The sequence below is a fragment of the Hemitrygon akajei genome, chromosome 7, assembly GCF_048418815.1.
Source record: "Hemitrygon akajei chromosome 7, sHemAka1.3, whole genome shotgun sequence".
Classification (NCBI taxonomy): domain Eukaryota; kingdom Metazoa; phylum Chordata; class Chondrichthyes; order Myliobatiformes; family Dasyatidae; genus Hemitrygon; species Hemitrygon akajei.
Window position 1 is genome coordinate 125,946,861 of NC_133130.1, and position 25,237 is coordinate 125,972,097.

At 44.6% G+C, this 25,237-nt stretch overlaps 1 protein-coding gene across 5 annotated transcripts in view; it reads left to right on the forward strand.

The window, feature by feature from the left end:
• tango2 (transport and golgi organization 2 homolog (Drosophila)) overlaps nt 1-25,237 on the forward strand; it is a 259,000-nt gene that overhangs the window by 204,343 nt on the left and 29,420 nt on the right. For all 5 annotated transcript variants that reach the window (XM_073051897.1, XM_073051900.1, XM_073051901.1 and 2 more), the window contains 2 exons: nt 1,005-1,124; nt 12,590-12,704. In XM_073051897.1, the coding sequence (XP_072907998.1) occupies nt 1,005-1,124; nt 12,590-12,704 (235 nt within the window). The remainder of the gene's footprint in view (nt 1-1,004; nt 1,125-12,589; nt 12,705-25,237) is intronic.

Below are 25,237 nucleotides of genomic sequence, written 5' to 3' on the forward strand. Positions count from 1 at the left end.
AATATGTTATTCTGGTGAATCCCTTGTTCTGCTCCCTGTTTCTTGAAGTTCAGAGTTAAAAGTACATTTATTATCAAGGTATGTATACATTCTCATCAGAATCTCAGATCGTGATGAAAGCTGGCGTGAGTCATACAGGCTAATGGAGTGGTACCGCAGCAACAGCCTTGCACTCAGTGTCAGTAAGACTAAAGAGCTGATTGTGAACTTCAGAAAGCGTAAACACATACTAGTCCTCATAGAGGGATTAGAAGTGGAGAGAGTGAGCAATTTCAAGTTTCTGAGTGTTAATATCTCTGAGGATCTAACCTGGTCCTAACATATTGATGCAGCTATAAAGACAGCAAGACAGCGGTTATATTTCATTAGGAGTTTGAGGAGAGTTGGTATGTCACCTAAAACACTCGAAGATTTCTACAGATGTATTGTGGAGAGCATTCTGACAGGCTGTAGCACCATCTGGTATGGGGGGGGGGGGTGCTACTATACAGGATCGAAGTAAGCTGCAGAGAGCTGTTAAATTCAAGGAGTGGTACCTCAAAAAGGTGGTGTCCATCATTAAGGACCCCCACCATCCAGGACATGCCCTTTTCTCACTGCTACTATCAGGAAGGAGGTACAGAAGCCTGAAGACACACACTCAATGATTCAGGAACAGCTTCTTCCCCTCTGCCATCCGATTCTAAATGGATATTGAAATCATGAACACTACTTTTTATTTCTTTTTTTTGCATTGCTTATTTAATATATCTATCCCCCCCCATATTTATCATGTATTGCATTATAGTGCTGCCTCAAAGTTAGCAAATTTCACGACGTATGCTGATGATATTAAACCAGATTCTGATTTTGATCCACTATATAACCTTGAGTCCACATGATTGAATTCCAATTTGTTTTTGACGTTGACTGTGATCAGTATCTGCGTTCTCAACTAAATCATATGAGTTGTAATGTAAACAAGTGTGTCTGTTTTTTTCTTCTGTTTCATGAATGACCTCCAGGACTGGATATGGAAAAAGGGAAAGAAGGAGGAACATGGTTGGGTATAAGCAAGAAAGGCAAGTGTGCCGCACTGACCAATTATCTTCAACCCTCTAGCAACGCGGAGGGACTTGGCAGAGGTAAGACAGACAATTGAGAAGCCTCTACTTGGAGATGCAATCTGTTTTTTACTGCACACAACTTTTCCACAGTTCTGGTCGTGCTTAGATGGAATTAAACAAACTAGTCAGATTTGATGTTGGAGGTATCTATATTCTTCTGCCCAGTTATTTGTGTCTTATGCTGAAGAAGTAGATAATTATTTCAATAACAATTCATTCAGCACTTTTAGTGAAACGCTGGTCCAGAAGTTTGGCTGGAGAGTAATGTTTTAAGGAGAGCCTTAGAAGAGTAAAGTGCTGTTGAGAGGTGGTTTGTAGGGAGAATTCCAGAGGGTGTGGCCTTGGCATTGGAAAGAACTACTCGAACAATGAAATTGCAAAGCTCAAAGGCGGAGGAATACAGGAAACTTCCACAGTTCTAGGGCTGAAAAAAAACTACAGAGATAAGGAATAATCAGGCCAGAGGGATTTCAAAATGGCTAAGCACATTACAATTGAGGAGTTGGATGAGAGTAATTAAATTTCTTTAATGATAGAATCATCTAATTTTCTTACCAGCACAATGATACTATAAATGTAGCATTAGCCATTTTCTTCACATTCAGATTCATTTATTAATCACATGTGGATCAAAGCATGCTGTAAAATATGTTGTTTGCATTAACAACTAGCAATACCTGTCAGCATTAGTGCATGCAAGCTGAATTTCAATGTTTAAGGCAAGTTTTAATAGCTACATGGATGGTAGGAGTATAGAAGGCTATGGTCCCAGTGCAGGTCGATGAGAGTAAGCAGTTTAAATGGTTCGGCACTGACTAGATGGGCTGAAGGGCCTGTTTCTGTGCTGTACTTTTCTATGACTCTATATCCTAAGGAACAAAATAACAACAGTGAAACATGTGCCATTCCTCCCTGCCACCCAGTCAGAACTCCAACCCTACTTACACACCCAGTCAGAACTCCAACCCCACTTACACACCCAGTCAGAACTCCAACCCCACTTACACACCCAGTCAGAACTCCAACCCCTCTTACACACCCAGTCAGAACTCCAACCCCACTTACACACCCAGTCAGAACTCCAACCCCAGGAGAGGCTTCTAGGCCTTCAGCCTCCAGTGAACTCGCAAAAACAGGCCTCCAGCCTCCCCAGTGGATTTCAGACTCATAGACCCAGGGCTTCAGTCATCGGGCTACTATGTCCAGACTTCAATTGACCTTCTGGCTTCGGTCGTCGGTATCGACTCCAGCACTAGCCGATGACAGGACTCAAAACACCAGACCTTGAACTCTGGACTCTTATCAGTAATGTCAGCTTATTTCACTTTTTTGTGTGGTTCAGTTCTCGGGATCAGCGCATCCCTGGTACAACCCTTGCCAGATTGTCCTTGAGAAGGGGGTCGGTGATGTGTTGTCCTGGAATGCTGCAGACTCACTGGTGATGGTATTCCCATCACACTGTTCAAAGTTCAAAGTATTTATTGTCAGATTATGTGTAATATACACAACCTTGAGATTAGTCTTCTGACAGGCAACCAGAAAAACAAAACAACACAATAGAACCCATTAAAACAAAACTCCGTCAAGCAGCCGAAGTGCAAAAAAAGAACAAACTATGCAAACAATGAAAAGTGAATGATAACTCCATAGCCATGAAGCCAGTCCAGGAGCCACAACCTCAGTTCAGCGCAGAGATGAGTAAATCTCATAGAGCAGTGAGCTAAACACCATCCTATCCCTCGCCTGCAACCCCAACACCCTGACCTTTTCAATCTGGCCCGACAATTACATCATCTCTTTCCTCACTCTCAAGCCCGGGCTTTGACACTTCAAATTGGCCCCAAGTACCACTCCAGCATTGTCCAAACAACAGCTTGTCCCTTGCCCTCAGGCCTGGGCTCTACCACACCATGCTTCTTTCGAGACTCCATTTTGCCAAATACCCCAGAACACCACAAACATGCCAGGTCTTACAGGCGGTTTAGAAGCACAACTCTGAAAGGCAATTTGCAGGCTATTAATTGCAGTGATCATTGTCCAGAAAAATTATGATTAATAGAGTAGTTAGTTCCTTTGTTTGCTGCCAGCAAAACGTTGCTGTGTCTCACCAGTACCATCTTAAACCGCATCCAGGTGACTGAACAGACCTAGCAGACTATAATTCGGGGTACCATAACTTGGAGGTGTTGCAGGTTGAGTGGAGAGTTCCAGGATTTAGACCCAGTATCATTAGCAAACTAAAGCCTTAGCAACAACCACCAGCTGACAAGACCAGAACTATCCTAACTGACCAACACACTCTTGTTATTCTGACTGGAATTGAGGTTGCACTTTGGGTTCTGAGATGACTACTGAAGCCAATATGGAAACCATAAACTCAATAAAGTTCAAAATAAACTTATTATCAAAGTACATATCTTCACCATATACAAACTGGAGATTCATTTCCTTGCAGGCATACTCAAAAAATCTATGGAATAATAACCATAACAGAATCAATGAAAGTCTGCACAGATTTGGGCATTCAACCAGTGTGGAAAAGATAACAAACTGCGCAAATACAAAAAGAAAGAAAGAATAATAAATAAATAAATAAACAAACAAACAAACAAACGAACAAGCAAGCAAGCAATAAATATTGAGAACATGAGATGAAGAGTCCTTGATAGTGAGTCCATTGGTTGTGGGAACATATCAGTGATGGGGCAAGTGAAAATGAGTGAAATTATCCCCTTTGGTTCAAGAACCTGATGGTTGAAGGGTAGTAACTTTCCTGAACCTGGTGGTTTGAGTCCTGAGCTTCCTGAACTCACTTCCTGATGGCAGCAGTGAGAGGAGAACATGACCTGTGTGGTGGGGGTTCCTACTGATGGATGCTACTTTCCTGCAACAGTGTTTCCTGTAGTAGATGGGGTGGGAGATGCCTGATAGGATGTCCATGGCTCTGTATGCTCCCAATTAATTGTTTGGAGGTTCTCAGTGCCATCAGGAATTCTCCTTAACTTTGGACAGGCACAAGCAGTGATTTCCATGAGTCAAACGGGATGCATTTTTTCCCAATGAGGTCTGGTAATGCCTTCCTACTGAACCGTGTTTGTTTCAGGAATTTGATGTCAGGCATGTGAACGACCTGGACTGCCCAGCAGAGTATAATTACGGTGCCAATGCTTGGGGGTGTTGGCATGAGATGACTTGGTTTATCTCAGGGGTTTGGAGGAATGAAAATCTGCTGACCAAGAAGATGTGAAATTTGTTGTTTTGTGGCAGAAGTACAATGCAAAGATATAAAATTACTAAAAATTACAAAGTAAGTACATAGTGCAGAAAAGGGAAGAATGAGGTAGAGTTCATGGACCTTCAAAAATGGTGACAGAGACGAAAGATATGTGCCTGAATCTTTAGACTCCTGTACCTCCTTCCTGATGGCAGTAATGAGGAAAGGACATCCCAGATGATGTGGATCCTCAGCAATGGATGCCGCCTTCTCGAGCTACAGCCTCTTGTAGATATCCTCAATGGAGGGGAGGGTTGTGCCCATGATGGAGCATTCTGGGGAGGTTTGAGGTATTGATCTTTAAAGATCCTTTCATAGAAGACAGAACACTACAGCACTGTACAGGCATTTCTACCCAGCTTATCGTGACAACATTTTAATCTTCTCTAAGAATAATCTGACCCTTCCCTCCAGATAACCCTCCATTTTTCTATAATCTTTGTGCCTATCTGACAATCTCTTAAATCAGAATCAGGTTTAATATCATTGGGATATGTGATGAAATGTATTAACTTTGTGGCAGCAATACATGATACCACAGAGAAAGAAAAGCAGAATTACAGTATGTATATGCATATTAAATAGTTAAAATAAGTAATAACTAAAGAAGTATATACACTTTAGACTTTTGCACAGTACTGTAGGCAGCTTTCAAGCCTCAGTTATTTTTTAATTAGTTGTTAATGGAGAATATCACTTGCCAAGGTCATTATTAAAACCCAGGTTCACTTCCAGACTGAAATCCTTGTTGAGAATCCATCAGTTGATGAAGGCTTGTAATTGGAGCTGTTCTCCCAGTCCCTCTCACACATTGAGGGCAAATGTTTGCCAGTACAAATTTTCCTAAATAATCATATGTAATTTTTCTTTTTTTTTGTTGTTTTAAGATTAGAAACCAACTAAACACCTGCTACCCTTTCATGAATCTATTTTTAGTGCCCACCAGCACCTGGAGACTGACCTGTTTTTGTGTGTTCTGTGGCACAGATAAACTGTAGCTCTGCCCTCCTGTCTGTCACTCCAGTTGCCTGGAAGATAAAGTGGAGAGCAGCAGGATAAGCCACATTAGGGAATTGTTTTGCTAATAAATTATTTTTCAAAATCGCCTTCCGGAGGTTGTATTAAATTTACATTTCAAAAAGTTCTTTTAAGAGATTGAATTAAATGAAGGCCATGAATTAAAGATGTATTTGGTCCTTTTTTTTAGTTTTGAGATGTTTCTTATACAATATTAAGCATTGGAATGCTACCAATAGCATAGCCCAGCTCTCTCAGAATGGAGATAAAATAAGGTTAACTTTATTCGTCACATGTATGTAAAACATAAAGTGAAATATGCATTTATGTTGACAACCAACACAATCTGGGGGTGTGCTGGGGGAGGAGGGCACCCCACAAGTGTTGCCATGCTTCTAGCACCAACATTGCATGCCTATAACTTACTAACCCTATCCTGTACGTCTTTGGAGTGTGGAGTACCCGGAGGAAACCCACACAGTCAAGGGGAGAGTGTACGAACTCCTTACAGATGCAGCAGCAATTGAACCCCTGTTGTTTGTCCTCTAAGGAACTGCGGCACCAGAAGATTGACTATTCAGAGCTGGCCATTTAGGCCCTTATATCCCTCATATAGAATTCACACTGCACAAACAGGTTTCTCAGCCCACTGGTTATCTCCTCAAAAAATCCCAACGGATTAGTCGTGCACGATTTCCCCATAAAGAAACCTTGCTGACTTTGGCCTTTTTTTTAATATCGCATCCCTCCTTGGGTCAGCACAGTAGCATAGTGGTTAGCAGAATGCTTTACAGTACCAGTGACCTGGGATCAATTCCCACCACTGCCTGTAAGGAGTTTGTATGTTCTCCCCGTGACCACTGGGCGCTCCAGCTGCTCCGTTTTCCTCCCATGGTCCAAAAGATGTACTGGTTTGTAGGTTAGTTGATCACTTGTAAATTGTCTCGTGATTAGATCGGGGGCTGCAGGGCAGCATGGCTTGAAGGGCCTATTCCACACTGTCTCTCAATAGATATAGCGCCATGAACCTTCATCCTTCATAATGGACTCCATTATTAACTTAGCAGCTGTGAGTTCCCTACAAATTCAACGTTAGTTTTCTTCCAGATAAAATGTTCCCTTAGAATCTCCTGTTTATTGATGATTATTTTATAGTTATAGCCCCTATTTTTAGAATTCTTTATAAATAATAACACAAGCGCATTATGTAGGAGGTAATTTATTCTCATTGATAGAAGACTGGCTGGCAAATAGAACCAGAGAACAGGCGAAGTGTTTTCTTGTCTGGCTGTAGAGCTTAACGAGAAGCGTCTCCCAGGGACTGGTGCTGGGAGCTCAGTGCTTTACAATTCATGTATATGTGACTTAGATGAAGGTATAATTATTAAGGCATTAAGATATAATTAAAAATTTGCTGTTGCCACAAGGCGAAGTGAGAGAGAAAATTAAGAAGAAAGTGTAATGAGGCTCCCCAAACTGATGTTGATAAGATTGCAAGTGGGCAGAAATTTGGTAAAAGGAGTGAAAATGTGATTTTCATTTTGGCATGTAAAAAACACACGAAATGCTGGAGGAACTCAGCAGGTCAGGCAGCATCTATGGAAGTCTCTGAACAGATGCTGTTGACTGCCGCTGGGATAGAGATTGGCAGTCACCAGGGTGGCAAGGGGCTACATTTGGGCAGGAGTCGCTGTTGCTCCACAACACCCCCACCCCCACTCTGGTGTTCACTCAGCAGAACAACGGTCTCGGTCTGGACTGTTAACATATATATTTTGCGTGATTGTATTTTACTGATAACCTATATGTGCTTGCTAACTTGTGCATGTGTAGGGACCAGGCCTCAAGCCATGGTGTTGCCTGTTTACAGCTGCCAGGGTGAGGCTTCAGGGCCAGTGCCACTGGGGGGGGGGGGGCAGCAGACAAGCTCTGTTGTGGTCGTCTGCAGATTTCGGAGGCATTGGATGGCTTGAACTGGTTTGCTTTTATTGTGTGGCTCTATCTTATACATGCTATGTGTGCTTTGCGCTGTGTGTGACTGGTGGTACAGTGTTTTACACGACCCCGGAGTAATGCTGTCTCGTTTGGCTGTATTCATGTATGATTGAATACCAATTAAACTTGAATTGAATTGAATGAAGAAATAACATTTCAGGCCAAGACCCTTACCCAAAAAGTTGACTCTTTATTCCTTTTCATAGTTGTTGCCTGACCCGCTGAATTCCTCCAGCATTTTACGCGTGTTACTCTGGACTTCCAGCATCTGCAGAATCTCGTGTTTCTGTTCATGTTATCGAACTGTTAGATTGACAAGTTCTGCAATGTGGAAGGAACTGTGCACCCTGGTTCATAAGGCACAGAAGGCTAGAGTGCCGGGACAGCATGTAATTAGGAAAGCTGGCAGACCATGATAGTTTACTGCTGGAGAAATTGAAGTCCTGTGCAGAAATTTGTACAAGAATTTTATATATATATATATATATTTTTTTAAAATATATATATATATATATGTGTGTGTGAGTGTGGTGTGTGAGTGTGTGTGTGTGTATATGGCATTGATTACCACATTTGGAGGACTACATATGGTTATTAGTCTTCATGGGTAGACTCTACCCCACCACCTCTCCCTCTCCCTCTCTCCCCCACCACCTTCCTTCCTGTCCACCTCTCCCTCCCCCTCCAACCTCCCCTCTTGTGTGTGTGCCAAATAAATATTTTTATATCTACCAGCTGCGTCTCTCCAGTGGCTTCTTCATAGTCACATCACTCAGCAAGGAGTCACTTTACATCCTCCCCATGGAATGCATGGGTTTTCTCCATTGCCTCCAGCTTCCTACCTCAGTCCAAAGACACTGGACATTGTAAATGGTCCCATGATAAGGCTAGGGTTAAATTAGGGTTGTCGGCTGTTACTGGGGTGCTGAGGTTTGAAGGCCAGAAGGGCCTACTCCACGCTTTATCTCTAAGTAAATAAACTGGCTTGGCAACACTGGCAGGCTGCACAGTTCAATCATCGCTGATTTGATTTGATGCTGACAACACATTTCACTGCATGTCTTGATGTACGTGTGACAAATAAAGCTAATTTTTCTTTCTTTCTTTCTTTCTTCCTTTCTAATCTGTCTATATTTAAGGTTGGATATGTTTGGAGCAGCTAGGGGAATGTTTTCTAGCTTATTTGCCAGAATGGCAAGGTTGCCTTTTGAGAAAAGGCTGATTTTATGTCTATGGATTTCAAAGGGCTGAGAAAGGATAATGAAAATGTACAACATACAATTGTATTCGGTGAAGATGAACTATTATGGAGAAGGTGATTCCTCTGGGGGAGAAACTAAATTAAGGGATTGTTGTGACTGTGAGCAAAGTCACCAGAGAGACACAGCTGGTAGATATAAAAGCCTTTATTCGGGACTCACACAAACTGAGAGCCACTGGAGTCAGGAGAGAGAGACCCAACGTTGCAGCACATTTTTATATGTTAAAGAACAAAAGGAATAGGGCAAATTATATAGTCACAATGCCCTTATAGTGCTTCTTTTTGAGTTACATGATATTATCCAAATTTCAGGATCTTCCCACCAATGCACCCAAAATGAATGTTAATTACTGTGGTGCCTGAGTCTTATTTGTCTTATTCACGTAATGGGGTGTTGGTTGCATTCAGAATATGCAGGCCCCTCAGTCAATTGGATGTCTCTTCATCTGCCTCTTACAGTAAATGTTCTGGTCTCTGGTTGTATTCATACAATGGAATATTGATCGCCTTCATGCATATGCAGACATAAATCAGTAAATTGGGTGTTCCCTGGTCTGCAACTTACTCTAAACTGCAGCTTCGGGAAGACCGTTGTTCCAAGTTGCATTTTAAATTCAACCTGCAATCCATATTCAGATCTGGAGGTTGTTTGCTGTTGACATTAATATTTGCTATATACCCTAACACCAGAATATGCCCTAACAAGGATCACCCATGTAAGGCAGAATTGCAGTAAAGGTTTGTGAGTCTTTGTAATTCTTCTTCAAAGGGCAGTGGAAGCAGAGACTATTTAATTAAGGTAAACAGGTACTTTTGCCAAGAACAATCATGGCACAGCACATAATGATGGTGATGAAATACGAACTTGATAAGCAAGGGTGTACGGTCACCATGGAGCGGACAGGAGAGTTGCAGTTACCATCAAATCAGCTATGATTTTATTTAAGGAACTCAGCAGGTCAGGCAGCTTCTATGGAGGGGAGTGGACAGGCAATGTTTTGATAATGACAGGCCAGGTGAAGGGTCTTGAACTGAAACATGTAAAGGTTAGCTTTATTTGCCACATGTATTTTGAAACCAGAGTGGAATGTGTTGTTTGCATCAAGACTGCTAGGGCACCCCACAAATACCACCATACTTCTGGTGCCAATATTGCATGCCCACAACTTAATAACCCTCACCCGTATATGTCTTTATAATGTGGGAGGAAACCCACACGGCACTGGGGAGAACAAACACACTTCTCACAGACAGAGCCGGGAATTGAATCCCAATCCAACAGCATTGCAGTTAGCACAAAGCTTTCCAGTACCAGTGAGCAGGGTTCAAATCCCACCAATGCCTGTAAGGAGTTTGTATGTTCTCCCCATGACCACGTGGGTTTCCTCTGCTTGCTCTGGTTTCCTTCCACAGTCCAAAGATGTACCGGTTGGAAGATTAATTGGTCACTGTAAATTGTCCTTTGATTAGGCTAGGGTTAAATCCAGGGATTGCTGGGTGGTGCAGCTCGAGGGGCTGGAAGGGACTGTTCAATGCTGCATCACAGTAAATTTTAAAAAAAACAAAGAAAAGCTGTATGCTATCGTATATCCTGTCCATCTCTCCTCATAGATGCTGCCTGACCCGCTGAGTCCCTCCAACACCTTGTGTGTTGTTCTAGATTCCTGCACCTGCTGTTCCTTGTGTTTTCACAACTTCATTCAACTCAGCATAGGCTTGACTTACAAACTGCACACTCAAGTCATTTTCCTTGGATTATGTGAAACCACCAGTCCTAGTTGGATCTCATGAAATTGGACTGGACATTTCCCTGCCCAACTTACCCTTGTACATTTGGGACACACAGTACTACTCGGAAAACACGTCCACCACAAACGAATTGTGTATGCAAACCTCTAATGTGTTGTTTGTGATATACTTGTCTCCAATTCCACAGTATATTTGTGGCATCCGTCACCCTGGACATGCCCTCTTCTCATTGCTACCATCAGGAAGGAAGCTAAAGACACATACTCGACTCCGAAGCAAGCTATTTTCCCTCTTGCATGGACATTTCTGAATGGACATTGTATCCATGAACACTATGTTTTTATTCCTGTTTTTGCACTACTTATTTAATTTAACTAGTGTATATATAATTCACAGTTGTTTTTGTTCTTTAAATTATCATATATTGCAATGTACTGCTGCAGCAAAGTTAACAAATTTCACATTTGCCAGTGATATTAAACCTGATTCTCATTCTGATCCATTTGCAAAATTACTGGTTTATGCACCAAGTTACAGTCTTACATACTGTTCATACCAGGGGTTCCCAAACTCATTTATGCCATAGACTGACCCAATTTTTCCAGTAACGGTAGCCACCTTTGCCTGAGAAATGCCTCCAACCAATGGAGTGATTTCTCCTTGATACTGATGCTGTTGTGGACAGATATTTGGGGTGATGTGTTGACTACTGTCTTATTCCTGAGTTCTTGCATTAATCATATTTGTTGACTTGGGCAATGGGGTGATCAGGCTTGCTGGTAATTAGGATTGATTGATCACCTTAACCTCAATGAATTTTCCACCACCCTGACTTCTTAAGTAGGCTTCTCAACTGTGGGGCAGTATCAGAACAAAGTTCTGTCCCATCCCACTCACTGTTTCAATACTAATGTGCTGCAAAGCTTAAAAATCTAGGCAACAAAGTGGAGAAAGGAAGATACAGAGCATGAATTCTTCTTTAAACAAAATGTCCTCTTTATATGCTTAACCTTGCAGAGTAGACCAAGTGTGGTGCTGCTCAATTAAAGAGTTTACTAGTTGTAAAGTGATTTCACTTTAGTCTTACAGTCTTAACCGTTTATGCAGAAATGCTTCTATAATCTTGAAATATTGGAATCAGAATCAGGTTTAATATCACCAACATTTGTCGTGAAATTTGTTAACCTTGTGGCAGTAGTACCATGCAATACATGATAATAGAGAAAAAACTGAATTACTGTATGAATATATGTATTAAATCATTAAATGTAATAAGTAGTGCAAAAATAGAAATAAAAAGTAGCGAGGTAGTGTTCCTGGGTTCAATGTCCATCCAGAAATTGGATGACAGAGGGGAAGAAGCTGTGCTGAATCATTGAGTGTGTGTCTTCAGGTTCCTGTACCTCCTTCCTGATGGTAGCAATGAGAAAAGGGCATGTCCTGGGTGACGGGGTCCTTAGTGATAGGCACCATCTTTTTGAGGCACTGCTCCTTGAAGATGTCCTGGATACTGGGGAGACTAGTGCCATGATGAAGCTGACTAAGTTTACAATTCTCTGCAGCTTACTTTTATCCTGTGCAGTAGCCCCTTCCACCACCTCTTCACCTCCACATACCAAACAGTGATGCAGCCAGTTAGAATGCTCTCCATGGTACATTTGTAGAAATTTGCAAGTGTCTTTGGTGATGTAACAAATCTCCTCAAGCTCCTAATGAATATATAAAATCTGTACATTTATTTAATATACTGCAAACTGTGTCTAACATTGTAAGCATTTATATAAGCATACAAGACCCAAAGTATTATTGAGGATCCCTACCACCCATCCCACAATCTCTTTGACCCACTACTGTCAGGAAGAAGGTACAGGAGCATCAGGACTAGGTAACAGACTGAGTAACAGCTCCTTCCCACAAGCTGTGAGACTAATGAGTAAACACAAATGAGTACCCTGCCACCACTGTCAGTGACCTCAGCTGTTTGCTGTTTACCCATGTTGTTCATTTCACATGCATTTTGAATTATACTTTATTAACTTATTTGTAGTAATATTTAGGTTTATGTGCTGTATGTGATATAATTATTGTGGTCCAGAGAAATGTTGTTTTGTTTGTTTGTATATATGTACAGCTAGATGACAATAAACTTGAACTTAACCATGTGATTTAAAAAAATTGTTATTGAAGGCTTTCTGGTGCCAAACTTTCTGACTCAAGATATCGATGGATTGAGCTACTTAAAGAAAATTTCATTGGAAGGACATCTCTATAATGGTTTTAACTTGTTAACTGCAGACTTCAGGTAAGTTCCAACCAATAACTTACGTTGGGTACTGCTGACTTTGGTTAAATAAAACGTGGATAAGTATTGAAAGAGTTTGACCATTTAATCCCTCTAGCTATCAGTACTTTGCATCGATATAAGGAACATTTTGGTCACTCCGAAGACGTATAAAAAGGGGGTTTGGGCTGAAAGTCTTTTCTCAGACACTTTTAGCAGTAAGGCTTTGGACAGGTGCTTGGAAAGGGTAGGTCAGCATGGACGGGCTGGGCTAAAGGGCCTGTTTCCGTGCTCTACAGCTCCGTACTTATGGAACTACAGGTGACAGAATACCCATCTTTCATTTCTTCTCTTCCCACCACCCAGGGACCCAAACAATTTTTCTAGGTGAAGCAATCATTCAGTGGTTCAATGGCTGAATTTAACATCAGAGAATGTATACAGTATACAAACTGAAATCCTTACTCTTCGCAGACATCCACGAAACAGAAGAAAAACCCCAAAGAATGAATGGCAGAAATATTTATCAGCGCAAAGTCTTCTCCACCCTCCCACGGACAAGCAGTAGCAAAACAGCACCCCTCCCCTCCCCCCACTTGTTCCAGCAAAACTTACTCTTCTTCCAATCTCGCGTGCTGTATTTAGTGTTCATGATATAGTGGCCTCTCCGTTGTAAGAACCACATGCAGACTGAGCGATCACTTTACACAGCACCTGTGCTCGATCCACCGGAGCAGTCTGAAGCCTCCTCTTTTCTGCAATGTTAGTTCACTATCCTGCTCCCACTCTGACCTTCTGCCGGCGGCCTCTCTCACTGTTACATTGAGGCCTATCGTAGGCTTGAGGTGTAGCACCTCATCTTCTGTTGCAGCCTTTCAAACTCAACCCCAGGTTATGCATATTCAGGAAATTCACTTTCATTGTCTGTATCCGAAAGTGGCAATTCCTGATGCAAGTCATTCATCTGTGATATTGGTTCAATTATTTCTGAACTCAGCCAGAATTCAAAACCAACCAATTTACATGGTCTCTGTGCATGTGGAATAGTGCCCTGATAGTGTGGAAGCAAACATCCTCTGCTTTTAAATAACTTTTCTGCAGAATGCTGAGGATTGGAAAACAAGGATGATGCATAAAAAAAGGCTCTTTACGAACTCATTGACAGGCACAGAACAACACAGCACAGTACAGGCCCTTCAGCCCACAATGTTGTTCCACTCACACCTTCAGCCTACTCCAAGGTCAATCTAACCCTTCACATAGCCCTCTATCTTTCTTGCATACTTGTGCCCATCTAATGTATCTGCCATTAGCATCACCCCTGGCATTGTGTTCCATGCACCCACCACTCTCTGTGTAAAACACCTACCTCAAACATCCCCCTTAAACTTTCCTCCAGTCACCTTAAAATTATGCCTCCTCATATAGACACTGTTGAAGGAGATAAGGAACAGAGCTGTCAAATTCTGTTGATTATATTTATTTATTGAGGTAAAGCACTGAATAGGCCCTTCAGCCCTTCAAGCTGTGCGCCCAGCAATCCCTGAATTTAACCCTGGCCTAATCAAAGGACAATTTACAATGACCAATTAACCTACAAACCAGTACGTCTTTGGATTTTGGGAGGAAACCGGAGCACCCGGAGGAAACCCACGCAGGCATGGGGTTAATGTACAAACTCCTTACAGGTAGCAGTGGGAATTAAACGCCGGTCACTTGAACTGTAAAGCATTGTGCTTACCTTTACCGCCCTGTCCTACATTTCTTCTATTAAATAAGACCATAAGATATAGGAACAGAATAAGGCTATTCAGCCCTCAGTCTGCTCCTCAATTCTATCATGGCTTATTATCACTCTCAACCCCTTTCTCCTGCCTTTTCCCTCATTCACTAATCTCTGCTAAAGAAATTCTGCATCATCTCTGTTCTAAGTTGACATTCCTCTATTCTGAGATCTCTTCCCCTCATTCTTCTAGACTCCAGTGAGTAGTGGCCCTGAGTCATCCAGTGCTCTGGATACATTAGTCCTTCAATTCCCCGAATCATTCTTTCCAAGACTATGATTGTTCTTAGCAAATTTTACTACAGAAGTGGTTTGCCAGTGACTTCTTCTGGACAGTGTCTTTACAAGATGCGTGACCCTGGCAGTTATCAAGAGAGATTGTCTGCCTGGTCACATAACCAGGACTTGTGATCTGCACCAACTGCTCCTACGACCATCCACCACCTGTCCTCATGGCTTCACATGACCCTGATTAGGGTGTGGGGCACTAAACAGATGCTCCAAAGGTGACTTGAAGGCCAGCAGAGGGAAAGAGCGCCTTACACCTCCTTTAGAACAGACATATCTCCACCCTGCCACCCAACAGAATTGAGCAGAGGAGGCAAAGTCTTTGGAACGCACACAAAATGCTGGAGGAACTCAGCAGGCCAGGTAACATCTATGGAAAAGAGTGAACAGTCGACGTTTCAGACTGAGACCCTTCATCAGGTCTTTGTCAGAAATGAGTGTGTGCACATAGTGGAAAGAAACTCACTACTGATTTTTCTGCTTGGAAGAATGCCTTTACTTTTCTAGTTGTGACCTGTTATCAACAGTGCTGTTGTATGGAAGTAACCACAGCCCAGTAAGAATTCTTATGCTCCAAAATCTTCTCAGTCTTTTAACCTGTTCCCAGTTAACTTGTTTGGAAAGAAATTCTGATTGAAAGACCAACCAGATGTTGTCAATTTTAAAAAAATGTCTGGGTCTTGTAATTAAAAAAGAGCTACGTTTTATTAGAGAAATAATGAATACGTTGAAGGCCTCAATGTTGTAGAAGATAAAGATTGATGTGGAAAGAAGGTGAATTTTTAAGTAATTTTCTGAATGTTTAATAATATATTTTCAACATGCAGGTGATTTGGGGAACTTGCTTCAATGAATTTCTTTGGTTTCTTTGCTGTCTTTAGCATGCTGGAGTTTCAGAGTGTCAGCTATCTTGTATCTAGTGCACACTCGTCTTCTGTCTTGTATACGATTAAAGTAGAGAAACCCCACAGCTTAAGTCGTGTTTGAAATAAATGGGTTGCTGCTGCAGTCACCGTACCCCACCCTCGGGGATGGCCAGTGCCAGCTGCCAAAATTAAGAAGCTATAGGGATTTGTTCTGGGTAATTTTAATGCAGTTGAAGATGGAAAAAAGCAACATGTTAAAGTGTGATTGAATTTTGAGTTTCTATATCTATCATCTTTTTTCTCAAGAATACAGAGAGAGTACTATGTTATTCACTCTTGTGAAAATGATGGCAATTAAGGATAAGCACTCAAAATTCTCCCTGAATAAATTTAATTCTGCTAGACGCGAAATCAGAAAAGACCAGACAAGCAGCTTATTCATGCAATGTACGACAAAAGCCTGTATATGTGTTTTAAAGCTGAGTTTTATTGACGGTTGGAGCATTTTCTGAGTGATTTTTATTAAAAGTACTTACTCTTTTCTGATATAAAACAAATCCGAACAGAGTCCCTTTGAGATTTTTCCATTAAAATGTTTTGGTTTTACTGCTTTCTCGGCGACAGTTGTCATGGCTCTCCCCATGAGACCGCCACGGTGCCATTAATTGTGGGGTGCCTGGCACAACTTTCCCAGCCTGTACTGTGATCCATAGTGGATCTCAGCCAAGAGAGATTGCTGATCCTCCAGTCTCCCGAGTATAATCTCTTTGACAGAACAAAACCTTTACTAGATTTGAGTGGAGGAGGGATTGAAGGATAGTCTCCTGGAAAGGAAGCTTCCCCCTCTAAGTCTTCATGGTTGAAGTTATTATTTTGAAAGAATGTTCAAGTTCAAGTTCAATTGTAATTCAACCATACACATGAATACATCCATCCGAAACAGCATTCCTCTTGGGCCAAGGTGCAGAGCAGTCACACACAGTACACAACACATAATTCTGATAGCAGATATTATGGTGCATTCCTCCAGGGGCAGGGTGGTATGACTTCCAGGCTGGAACCAGTGCTGCTCCTCCCAGTATTCGCCCGGCAGAAGAAAAGCTGCTGTGTGGTCCACTGCAGATTTCTGCAACATTCATGGACAGGGTCTGGACTTTATTTTGGGTGGCTGAATCGTATTGACATCTTACATGTGCTTGCTATCTTGTACATGCTATGTGTGACTGACGGTACTGTGCTTCCAACTTGGCCCGGAGTAATGCTGTCTCGTTTGGCTGTATTCATGTATGGTTGAATGATAAACTTGAATTTAATTGAATGCCATTACGAAATGTAATATTAAAAAAGTAATATCACCCAAGTCCCTGAGTGTCATGGCCTGTAGACTGATGGTGTATGAATGTTGTCCTGGAGCCACGTTTCTGCAAGAACAGCCTGTAGCAGTTACATATCATGCAATCCAGCCGCAGATGAAGCAATCCACTTTGTCTTCCACTGAGCGAATACTGGAGGGCAGCACCTAAGGAAGGGGCCAACCCACAACCCAGCGCAGATTCAGTAGCACGTTGCCAGCTTAGGCGTCCTCTTCCTTGGTGGCTGCAATAGGCGACCTGAGGCATGAATGAGGGCCTGGTCCACTCCACAACCTAGGCCCTGCAGCTCCCTCGCTGTCACTCACCAGTGAACCAGCAAATTGGACTTGCAGTATTTAACATAACCAATGTCTTCTGATCACAACATAAACTTTTACAGTCACCCATTAGATCGTGCACCGCCTCCAATGGTGACTGAAGCAGGCTGTAACACAGTGGGCAACAAGTCCATCTCCATCACTATCCAGCAACTCGTTAGTGGGGTGGACCTACAGTTCTTGAGGTTCTTGATAACCAGATTGAGAAAAAGAACGCTAATAGATTTGTGCTGAAATGTTGGATTGATTAGGGCACTGATTCTTTTAAAATAAAAATCCTTCGTATTTTTTTGGCCAAGAAAGAACTGCAACCACACCCTACTCCTTCAGTGTCACCAAGAGGACATGGTCACAATCATCGTGAGGAACTATTGGAGATGGATTTAGCACGTGATGAGAAGAGAGGTCGTCTCTATCATCAGGACAGCCCTTCATTGGATCCCTGAAGGGTGGAGGAAATGCGAGAGACCGAACGCAACTTGACGCCATACTGTAGAGACAGAAATGAGGACACTGAACCACACCTGGAGCAGAATAGAGAAGATGCCTAAGGACAGACAGAGATGGAGAACCTTTATTGCTGCCCTATACAGCAGTAGGGTAACAAGCATTTGACGATGATGGTCTATTAAACCAATAGGAACACTATTGACTTTGAAATGTTGCAGAGACAATGATGCAGAATTGGTATTTAACTCTCTGTGCTTAGGATCGCTCTCATTTAGGTTTTCAGTGCTGCTTTTTTGGCTGTGATAATGACCTCAATATCATCACTTTGATTCTATCCTCTTTTCAGCACCATCCTACCTCCACCTTTGGACAGACCACTCCCTTGTGTAAAGAACGACAGAAGTTAAACCTACCTCCTTCATGTTCTCCTCTCCCCCTCCACCCACTTTACACTCCCTGTCGTCCACACTCGTCTCAACCCACTCCGTCTCCTCCTCCCCCCACTGCATTCCCTTCCCTTTTTAACATCTACACACACAACACATTTGCATGCATATGGAAGGAATTCTTACAAAACAGTTGGAGGCTTGAAACTTTTAAATGTATGTTACAGACTTTTTTTTGAACCTTTGAGCAGGATTTTTCACAGCTTTGAACTTCCAGCTGTGATTTGTAAAGAAAGGCACCCTTTTGCAAAGAAGTGCAAGAAATCAGAGTGCTGATCCTAGAGAGAAGTTCATGTACAAACAAAGATCGCATTCAGCTGAAGTATCCACTGGATTTTGTCCAACAAATAGCTTCAAATGAACTAGTCGTATCCAAGCATCTGAAGTGAATTTAGAGTGGGTGCTACTGGTAGTGACAGCTGAAAGCACAGGTTGAGAATAGTACCTTGAAGTTCAGAGAACCGGAAAGCTGATGTTTCAGCTGTATTGGTTCAGGGGCTCCCAGATTCCTTTCAGTGAAGTTGAGAATGTACAGGGTACTTATTCACTCATTTCAGATGGCCAAGTACTACTTTAGGACGAGTTCAGACAAAGAATTTAAACCTGCCTTCCCAGGAAGACATTACAAGCATCAGCAGAGATCTGCACACAACATGAAGCCAAAGCTGATTCCAGCTTGTATCCATACACCACTACCATTAACAAGGGGTCTGTGCACCCCAGATTGGGAACCCCTGCAATGTCCTGCATTGACAAAGCACCTTCAACTTACTAATCATCCCAAAATATCTTAGTGTTGGAAGCCACTGTTTTTCTTTAAATAAAACTTTTTATAAGTTTTGTTCTTTTTAACAAGCTTGTGTATTTTTCACACTCCGGGCAGAAAGTGGTACGTTGTTAGCTAAACTAGTGGTACATTAGCTAAACTAACAGTTTGTCACCTTTCTCATTTTTCATTGACTAAGTGTTAGCCAATTACCCACATAATATAATTGTTTTAATTATGTAGCCTATTAACTAATTCATTCCTATCCAAGAAATTTCTTTTATCTATAAAAGTGATATTTTCTATTTTTTCTTCCATTGTCTTGTCCCCTTAGCATTAAGTCCCCTCTTAGCATAATTTCTCAACTCTTGATTTAGCTTGCTTGATATTTATATATTTGTTTAGACTCTAAAATAAACTGAAATCTTGGAATTAAAACTGCACATCATTCCTGACTCCCAGAAGAACCCTAAGGATCAGAAATTAAACAGATCCAATATTAGATTACATTCAAAATTATGTTAGTGTAGCGATGTGCTACACACAGCGCTGAAATAATGACACGCAGTCGGTAAATCGTTTCGAGACTAGTTTATTCAAACTTTGCGGCGCTGGCATTTAATCCCTAGCGCCTGCCCTCTCCGGGCGGAAATGACGTCAGAGGTGCATTACCAAAGTCTCCCCCCACACGCTGGCTATTTGTGAGCCGGTTTGCCTGCGCAGAAAGTGGGTCGCCACATAACCCCTTCCCCCCCAGAACCGGCGATACACCCCCCAATGTCCACAGTCTGGATCAGCCTCTGTTTGGGAGGTCTGCCTCTGCGCCGTGGTGCCTGAACCTCGACCGGCTGCGCCAAGTCCACATGGGCTGGTTTGAGTCAGTCCACCATGAAAACCTCCTCTCTCCCCCCAATGTCCAGAATGTACGTGGACCCATTGTTGTTGATCACCTTGAATGGCCCCTCGTACGGCCGCTGTAGCGGTGCCCGGTGTCCGCCCCTTCGTACAAACACAAACTTACAGTTCTGCAGGTCTTTGGGTACATGGGTCGGGGTCTGTCCGTGTTGTGAAGTTGGTACGGGGGCCAGGTTGCCGAGCCTTTCGTGTAGCCTGTCCAGGACTGCTGCGGGTTCTTCCTCTTGCCCCTTTGGGGCTGGTATGAACTCTTTTGGGACAGCCAGGGGCACGCCGTACACCAACAAGGCGTGCAGATCCTCTTTGGGCGCTGTACGAATTCCAAGCAGGACCCAGGGAAGCTCGTCCACCCAGTTAGGTCCTCTCAGGCGGGCCATGAGAGCCGACTTCAAGTGACGGTGGAAGCGTTCCACCAGTCCGTTCGACTGTGGGTGGTAGGCAGTTGTGTGGTGTAGCTGTGTTCCCAACAGGCTGACCACAGCTGACCACAGGCTGGAGGTGAACTGGGCGCCTCTGTCGGAGGTAATGTGGGCCGGTACCCCGAAGCGTGCTACCCAGGTTGCGATCAGTGCTCGGGCGCAGGAATCGGCAGATGTGTCGGTGAGCGGGACCGCCTCTGGCCACCTCGTGAACTGGTCTACCATAGTTAGGAGGTACCGCGCTCCTCGGGACACTGGTAGGGGGCCCACGATATCCACATGAATGCGGTCGAACCTCCGGTGGGTGGGTTCGAACTGCTGCGGTGGGGCTTTAGATTGCAGCTGCACCTTGGCTGTTTAGCACTGCGTGCACGTTCTGGCCCATTCACTGACCTGCTTGCGAAGTCCATGCCACGCAAACTTTCTGGAGTCCAGCCGGACGGTTGGCCTGATAGATGGGTGTGCCAAATCGTGTATGGAGTCGAAAACTCACCGCCTCCAGGCTGCCGGGACGATGGGGCGAGGTTGGCCGGTAGCCACGTCGCACAGGAGGGTCCTCTTACCTGGGCCTACGAGAAAGTCCTGCAGCTGCAAACCCAAGACTGCGGTCCTGTAGCTGGGCATCTCGTCGTCAGTGCTGCATAATCCACCCCCAGGGACAGGGCCCGGACAGCTGGTCTGGAGAGTGCATCCACCACGACGTTGCCCTTTCCCGAGACATGCTGGATGTCCGTCGTGTACTCGGAGATGTAGGACAGATGTCGCTGCTGGTGAGCCAACCAGGGATCGGACACCTTCGTGAACGCGAAGGTCAACGGTTTGTGGTCCGTGAACGCAGTGAACGGCCTGCCTTCTAAGAAGTACCTGAAATGCTGGATTGCCAGATACAGTGTCAACAGCTCCCGGTCGAAAGCACTGTACTTGAGTTCGGGTGGTCGTAGGTGCTTGCTGAAGTACGCCAGGGGTTGCCAGCGCCCCTCGATGAGCTGCTCCAGCACCCCACCGACTCCTGTGTCGGATGCATCCACCGTGAGGGCGGTCAGAACGTCTGTTCTGGGGTGCACCAGCATCGCGGCATCTGCCAAGGCTTCCTTGGCTTTAACGAAAGCGGCCGCGGCCTCCTCGTCCCAAGTAATGTCCTTGCCTTTACCGGACATCAGGGTGTACAAAGGGCGCATGATACGGGCTGCTGAGGGGAGGAAATGGTGGTAGAAGTTCACCATACCAACGAACTCCTGCAGGCCTTTGACCGTGTTGGGCCGGGCAAAGTGGCGGATCGCATCTACCTTGGCGGGCAGAGGTGTCTGCAGGTCTTTGGTAATCCTGCAGCCCAGGAAGTCAATGGTATCGAGACCAAACTGGCATTTGGCCGGGTTGATCGTGAGACCGAAATCACTCAGGCGGAAGTAGAGCTGGTGGATTTGGGACAGATGCTCCTGGCGACAACTGCTGGCTATAAGGATGTCGTCCAAATAGATGAACGCAAAGTCCAGGTCACGTCCCACCACGTCCATTAGCTGCTGGAACGTCTGTGCGGCATTCTTCAGGCCGAACAGCATTCGGAGGAACTCGAACAGGCCGAACGGGGTGATGAGTGCTGTTTTGGGGATGTCTTCAGGGTGCACCGGGATTTGATGGTATCCCCGGACGAGGTCTACTTTGGAAAAGATTCTTGCCCCGTGCAGGTTTGCTGCAAAGTCCTGTATGTGCGGCACGGGGTAGCGGTCTGGAGTGGTAGCCTCGGTCAGTCTGCGGTAGTTGCCGCATGGTCTCCAACCGCCGGCTGCTTAGGGCACCACGTGCAGGGGTGAGGCCCATGGGCTGTCGGACCTCGGTATGATCCCCAATTCCTCCATCCTCTTGAACTCCTCCTTCGCCAAGTGGAGCTTTTCCGGGGGGAGCCTTCGTGCACGAGCGTGGAGGGGTGGTCCCTTGGTCGGGATGTGGTGCTGAACCCCGTGTGTCTGGGCATGGCTGCCATGAACTGCGGTGCCAGAATCGATGGAAAGTCCGCCAGGATTCTGGTGAATTCGTTGTCCGACAGTGTGATGGAGTCCAGGTGTGGGGCCGGCACTTGGCTTCACCCAGGGAGAACGTCTGGAAAGTCTCTGCATGTACCAGTCTTTTCCCTTGCAAGTCGACCAGCAGGCTGTGAGCTCGCAAGAAGTCCGCCCCCAGGAGTGGTTGGGCCACCGCGGCCAGTGTGAAGTCCCACGTGAACCGGCTGGCGCCGAACTGCAACTGCACTGTGCGGCTGCCGTAGGTCCGTATCGTGCTGCCGTTTGCGGCCCTCAGGGTAGGTCCTGGCTTCCTGTTGCAGGTGTCGTACCCCATTGGGGGCAAGACGCTGATCTCCACTCTGGTGTCAACCAAGAAGCGGCGTCCCGACTGTTTGTCCCAGACGTACAAGAGGCTGTCCTGGTGGCCAGCCGCCATTGTCATTAGCAGCAGCTGGCCCTGGCCCTGGCCCTTACAGGACGGGCGACAACGGCGGGCTTCTGTGCCCCACCGCTGGTGGTAGAAACACCACTGTTCACTGGCCTCCTCACTCCTGCCTCTGTGTTGTGTGCGCCCCCCTGCCGGGCCTGGTCTAGTCCGCTGTTGGGCGCGTGGCCTGGTAACCTGACCAACTCTCCCCCTTGGCTTTCCACAGCACGTCTGCCCGGGCCGCCACCTTCCGGGGGTCGCTGAAATCTGCGTCGGCCAGCAGCAGATGTATGTCCTCGGGCAGTTGCTCTAGGAACGCTTGCTCGAACATGAGGCAGGGCTGTGTCCGTCAGCCAGGGACAGCATCTCGTTCATCAATGCTGACGGCAGTCTGTCTCCCAAACCGTCTAGATGAAGCAGGCGGGCACCTCGCTCACGCCGCGAGAGGCCAAAGGTCCCAATGAGCAGCGCCTTGAATGCTTCATATTTGCCTTCTTCCAGGGGCGACTGTATGAAATCCGCAACCTGGGCAGCCGTCTCCTGGTCAAGGGCGCTCACCATGTGGTAGTAACGCGTGGAATCAGAGGATATCTGCCGAATCTGGAACTGGGCTTCTGCTTGGATAAACCACACGCGTGGTCGCAGCGTCCAGAAAGTCGGCAGTTTTAGCGAAACTGTATGAACAGATGAAGAGTCGGTCATCTTTGGTCCAAATCCCGTTTGGACCGTCGGGGTCACCAATGTGCTACACACAGCGCTGAAATAACGACACGCAGTCGGTAAATCGTTTGGAGACTAGTTTATTCAAACTTCACGGCGCTGGCATTTAATCCCTAGCGCCTGCCCTCTCCAGGCGGAAATGACGTCAGAGGTGCATTACCAAAGTCTCCCCCCGCGCGCTGGCTATTTGTGAGCCGGTTCGCCTGCGCAGAAAGTGGGTCGCCACATTAGCTTTATTTCTCACATGTTGAAACATTGAAACATACAAATCAAGTCAAGTCACTTTTTATTGTCATTTTGACCATAACTGCTGGTACAGTACACAGTAAAAATGAGACAACATTTTTCAGGGCCATGGTGTTACATGACACAGTACAAAAACTAGACTGAACTATGTAAAAAACAACACAGAAAAAAAGCTACACTAGACTACAGACCTACCCAGGACTACATAAAGTGCACAAAACGATGCAGGCATTACAATAAATAATAAACAAAGACAATAGAGCAGTAAGGTGTCAGTCCAGGCTCTGGGCATTGAGGAGTCTGATAGCTTGATACAGTGAAACATACAACCAATACAGTGTGAGGTTGTGCTAGGGGCAGCCCTCGAATGTTGCCATGCTTCTGGCATTATCGTAGCACACCCACAGCTAGCTAATTTATCCATCTCTTTGGACTGTGGGAGGAAACGAGAGCACCTGGAGGAAAGTCATGGGGAGAACAACATACACCTTCCAGACAATGGTGGGAATTGAACCTCAATCGCTGGCGCAGTAATGTGTTCCACTAGCTGCTACACTACCACGTCACCCTCGCAGCATCTCCTAATAAGAGTTTGACCAAAATTGAAGGAAATTATAAGGTTGTTTTAAGAAGCATCTTACAGGATGAGATAGGTTTAGCCAGGGAGTAACAATGCAGCTGCTTTCGATGGAGAGTGATACGAAGCAGCTTTAAATAGAGCACCACAAGACTCCGAGAGAAAAGTCTCCTTAAGGTGGGATTAGTGTAATAATGGGAGCTTGATGGTTGGCATATGGATTTAATGGGCCAAAGGGCCTGATCCCATGCTGCTCTTCAACACTAAATATATATTTTCTTTGAATGTTTCTTCTTCTATTACACTTAGCCTTTCAGTCCATGCCCTATGAAAGACCTGTCAGATTCATCCCAATGCCCTTAACAAGTACTTCATGCCATCTTAAAAGTTTCTTATTCCAGTCAGTTAACCTGTTCAAAGTTCAAAGTAAATTTATTATCAAAGTACATATGCATCACCATATACAGCATTGAGATTCATTTTATTGTGGGCATACATAATAAATCTATGGAATAATAACCATAACAGAATCAATGAAAGACTGCACCAACTAGGGCATTCAACCAGTGTGCAGAAGGCTAAAAAACTGTGCAAATACAAAAAGAAATAAATAATAATAAGTAAATAAGCAATAAATATCAAGAACCTGAGATGAGAGTTCTTAAAAGTGAGTCCATTGGTAGTGGGAACGTTTCAGTGATGGGGTAAGTGAAGTTATCTCCTGTGGTTCAAGAGCCTGACGGTTGAAGGGTAGTAATTGTTCCTGAACCTGGTGGTGTGAGTCACGAGGCTCCTGTACCTTCTTCCTGATGGCAGCAGCGAGAAGAGAGCATGTCCTGGGTAGTGGGTGTTCCCGATAATGGATGCTGATTTCCTGCAACTGCATTTCATGTAGATGTGCTCAATATTTGAGAGGGCTTTACTTGTGCTGCACTGGTCCAGGTTCACTACCTTTTGTAGG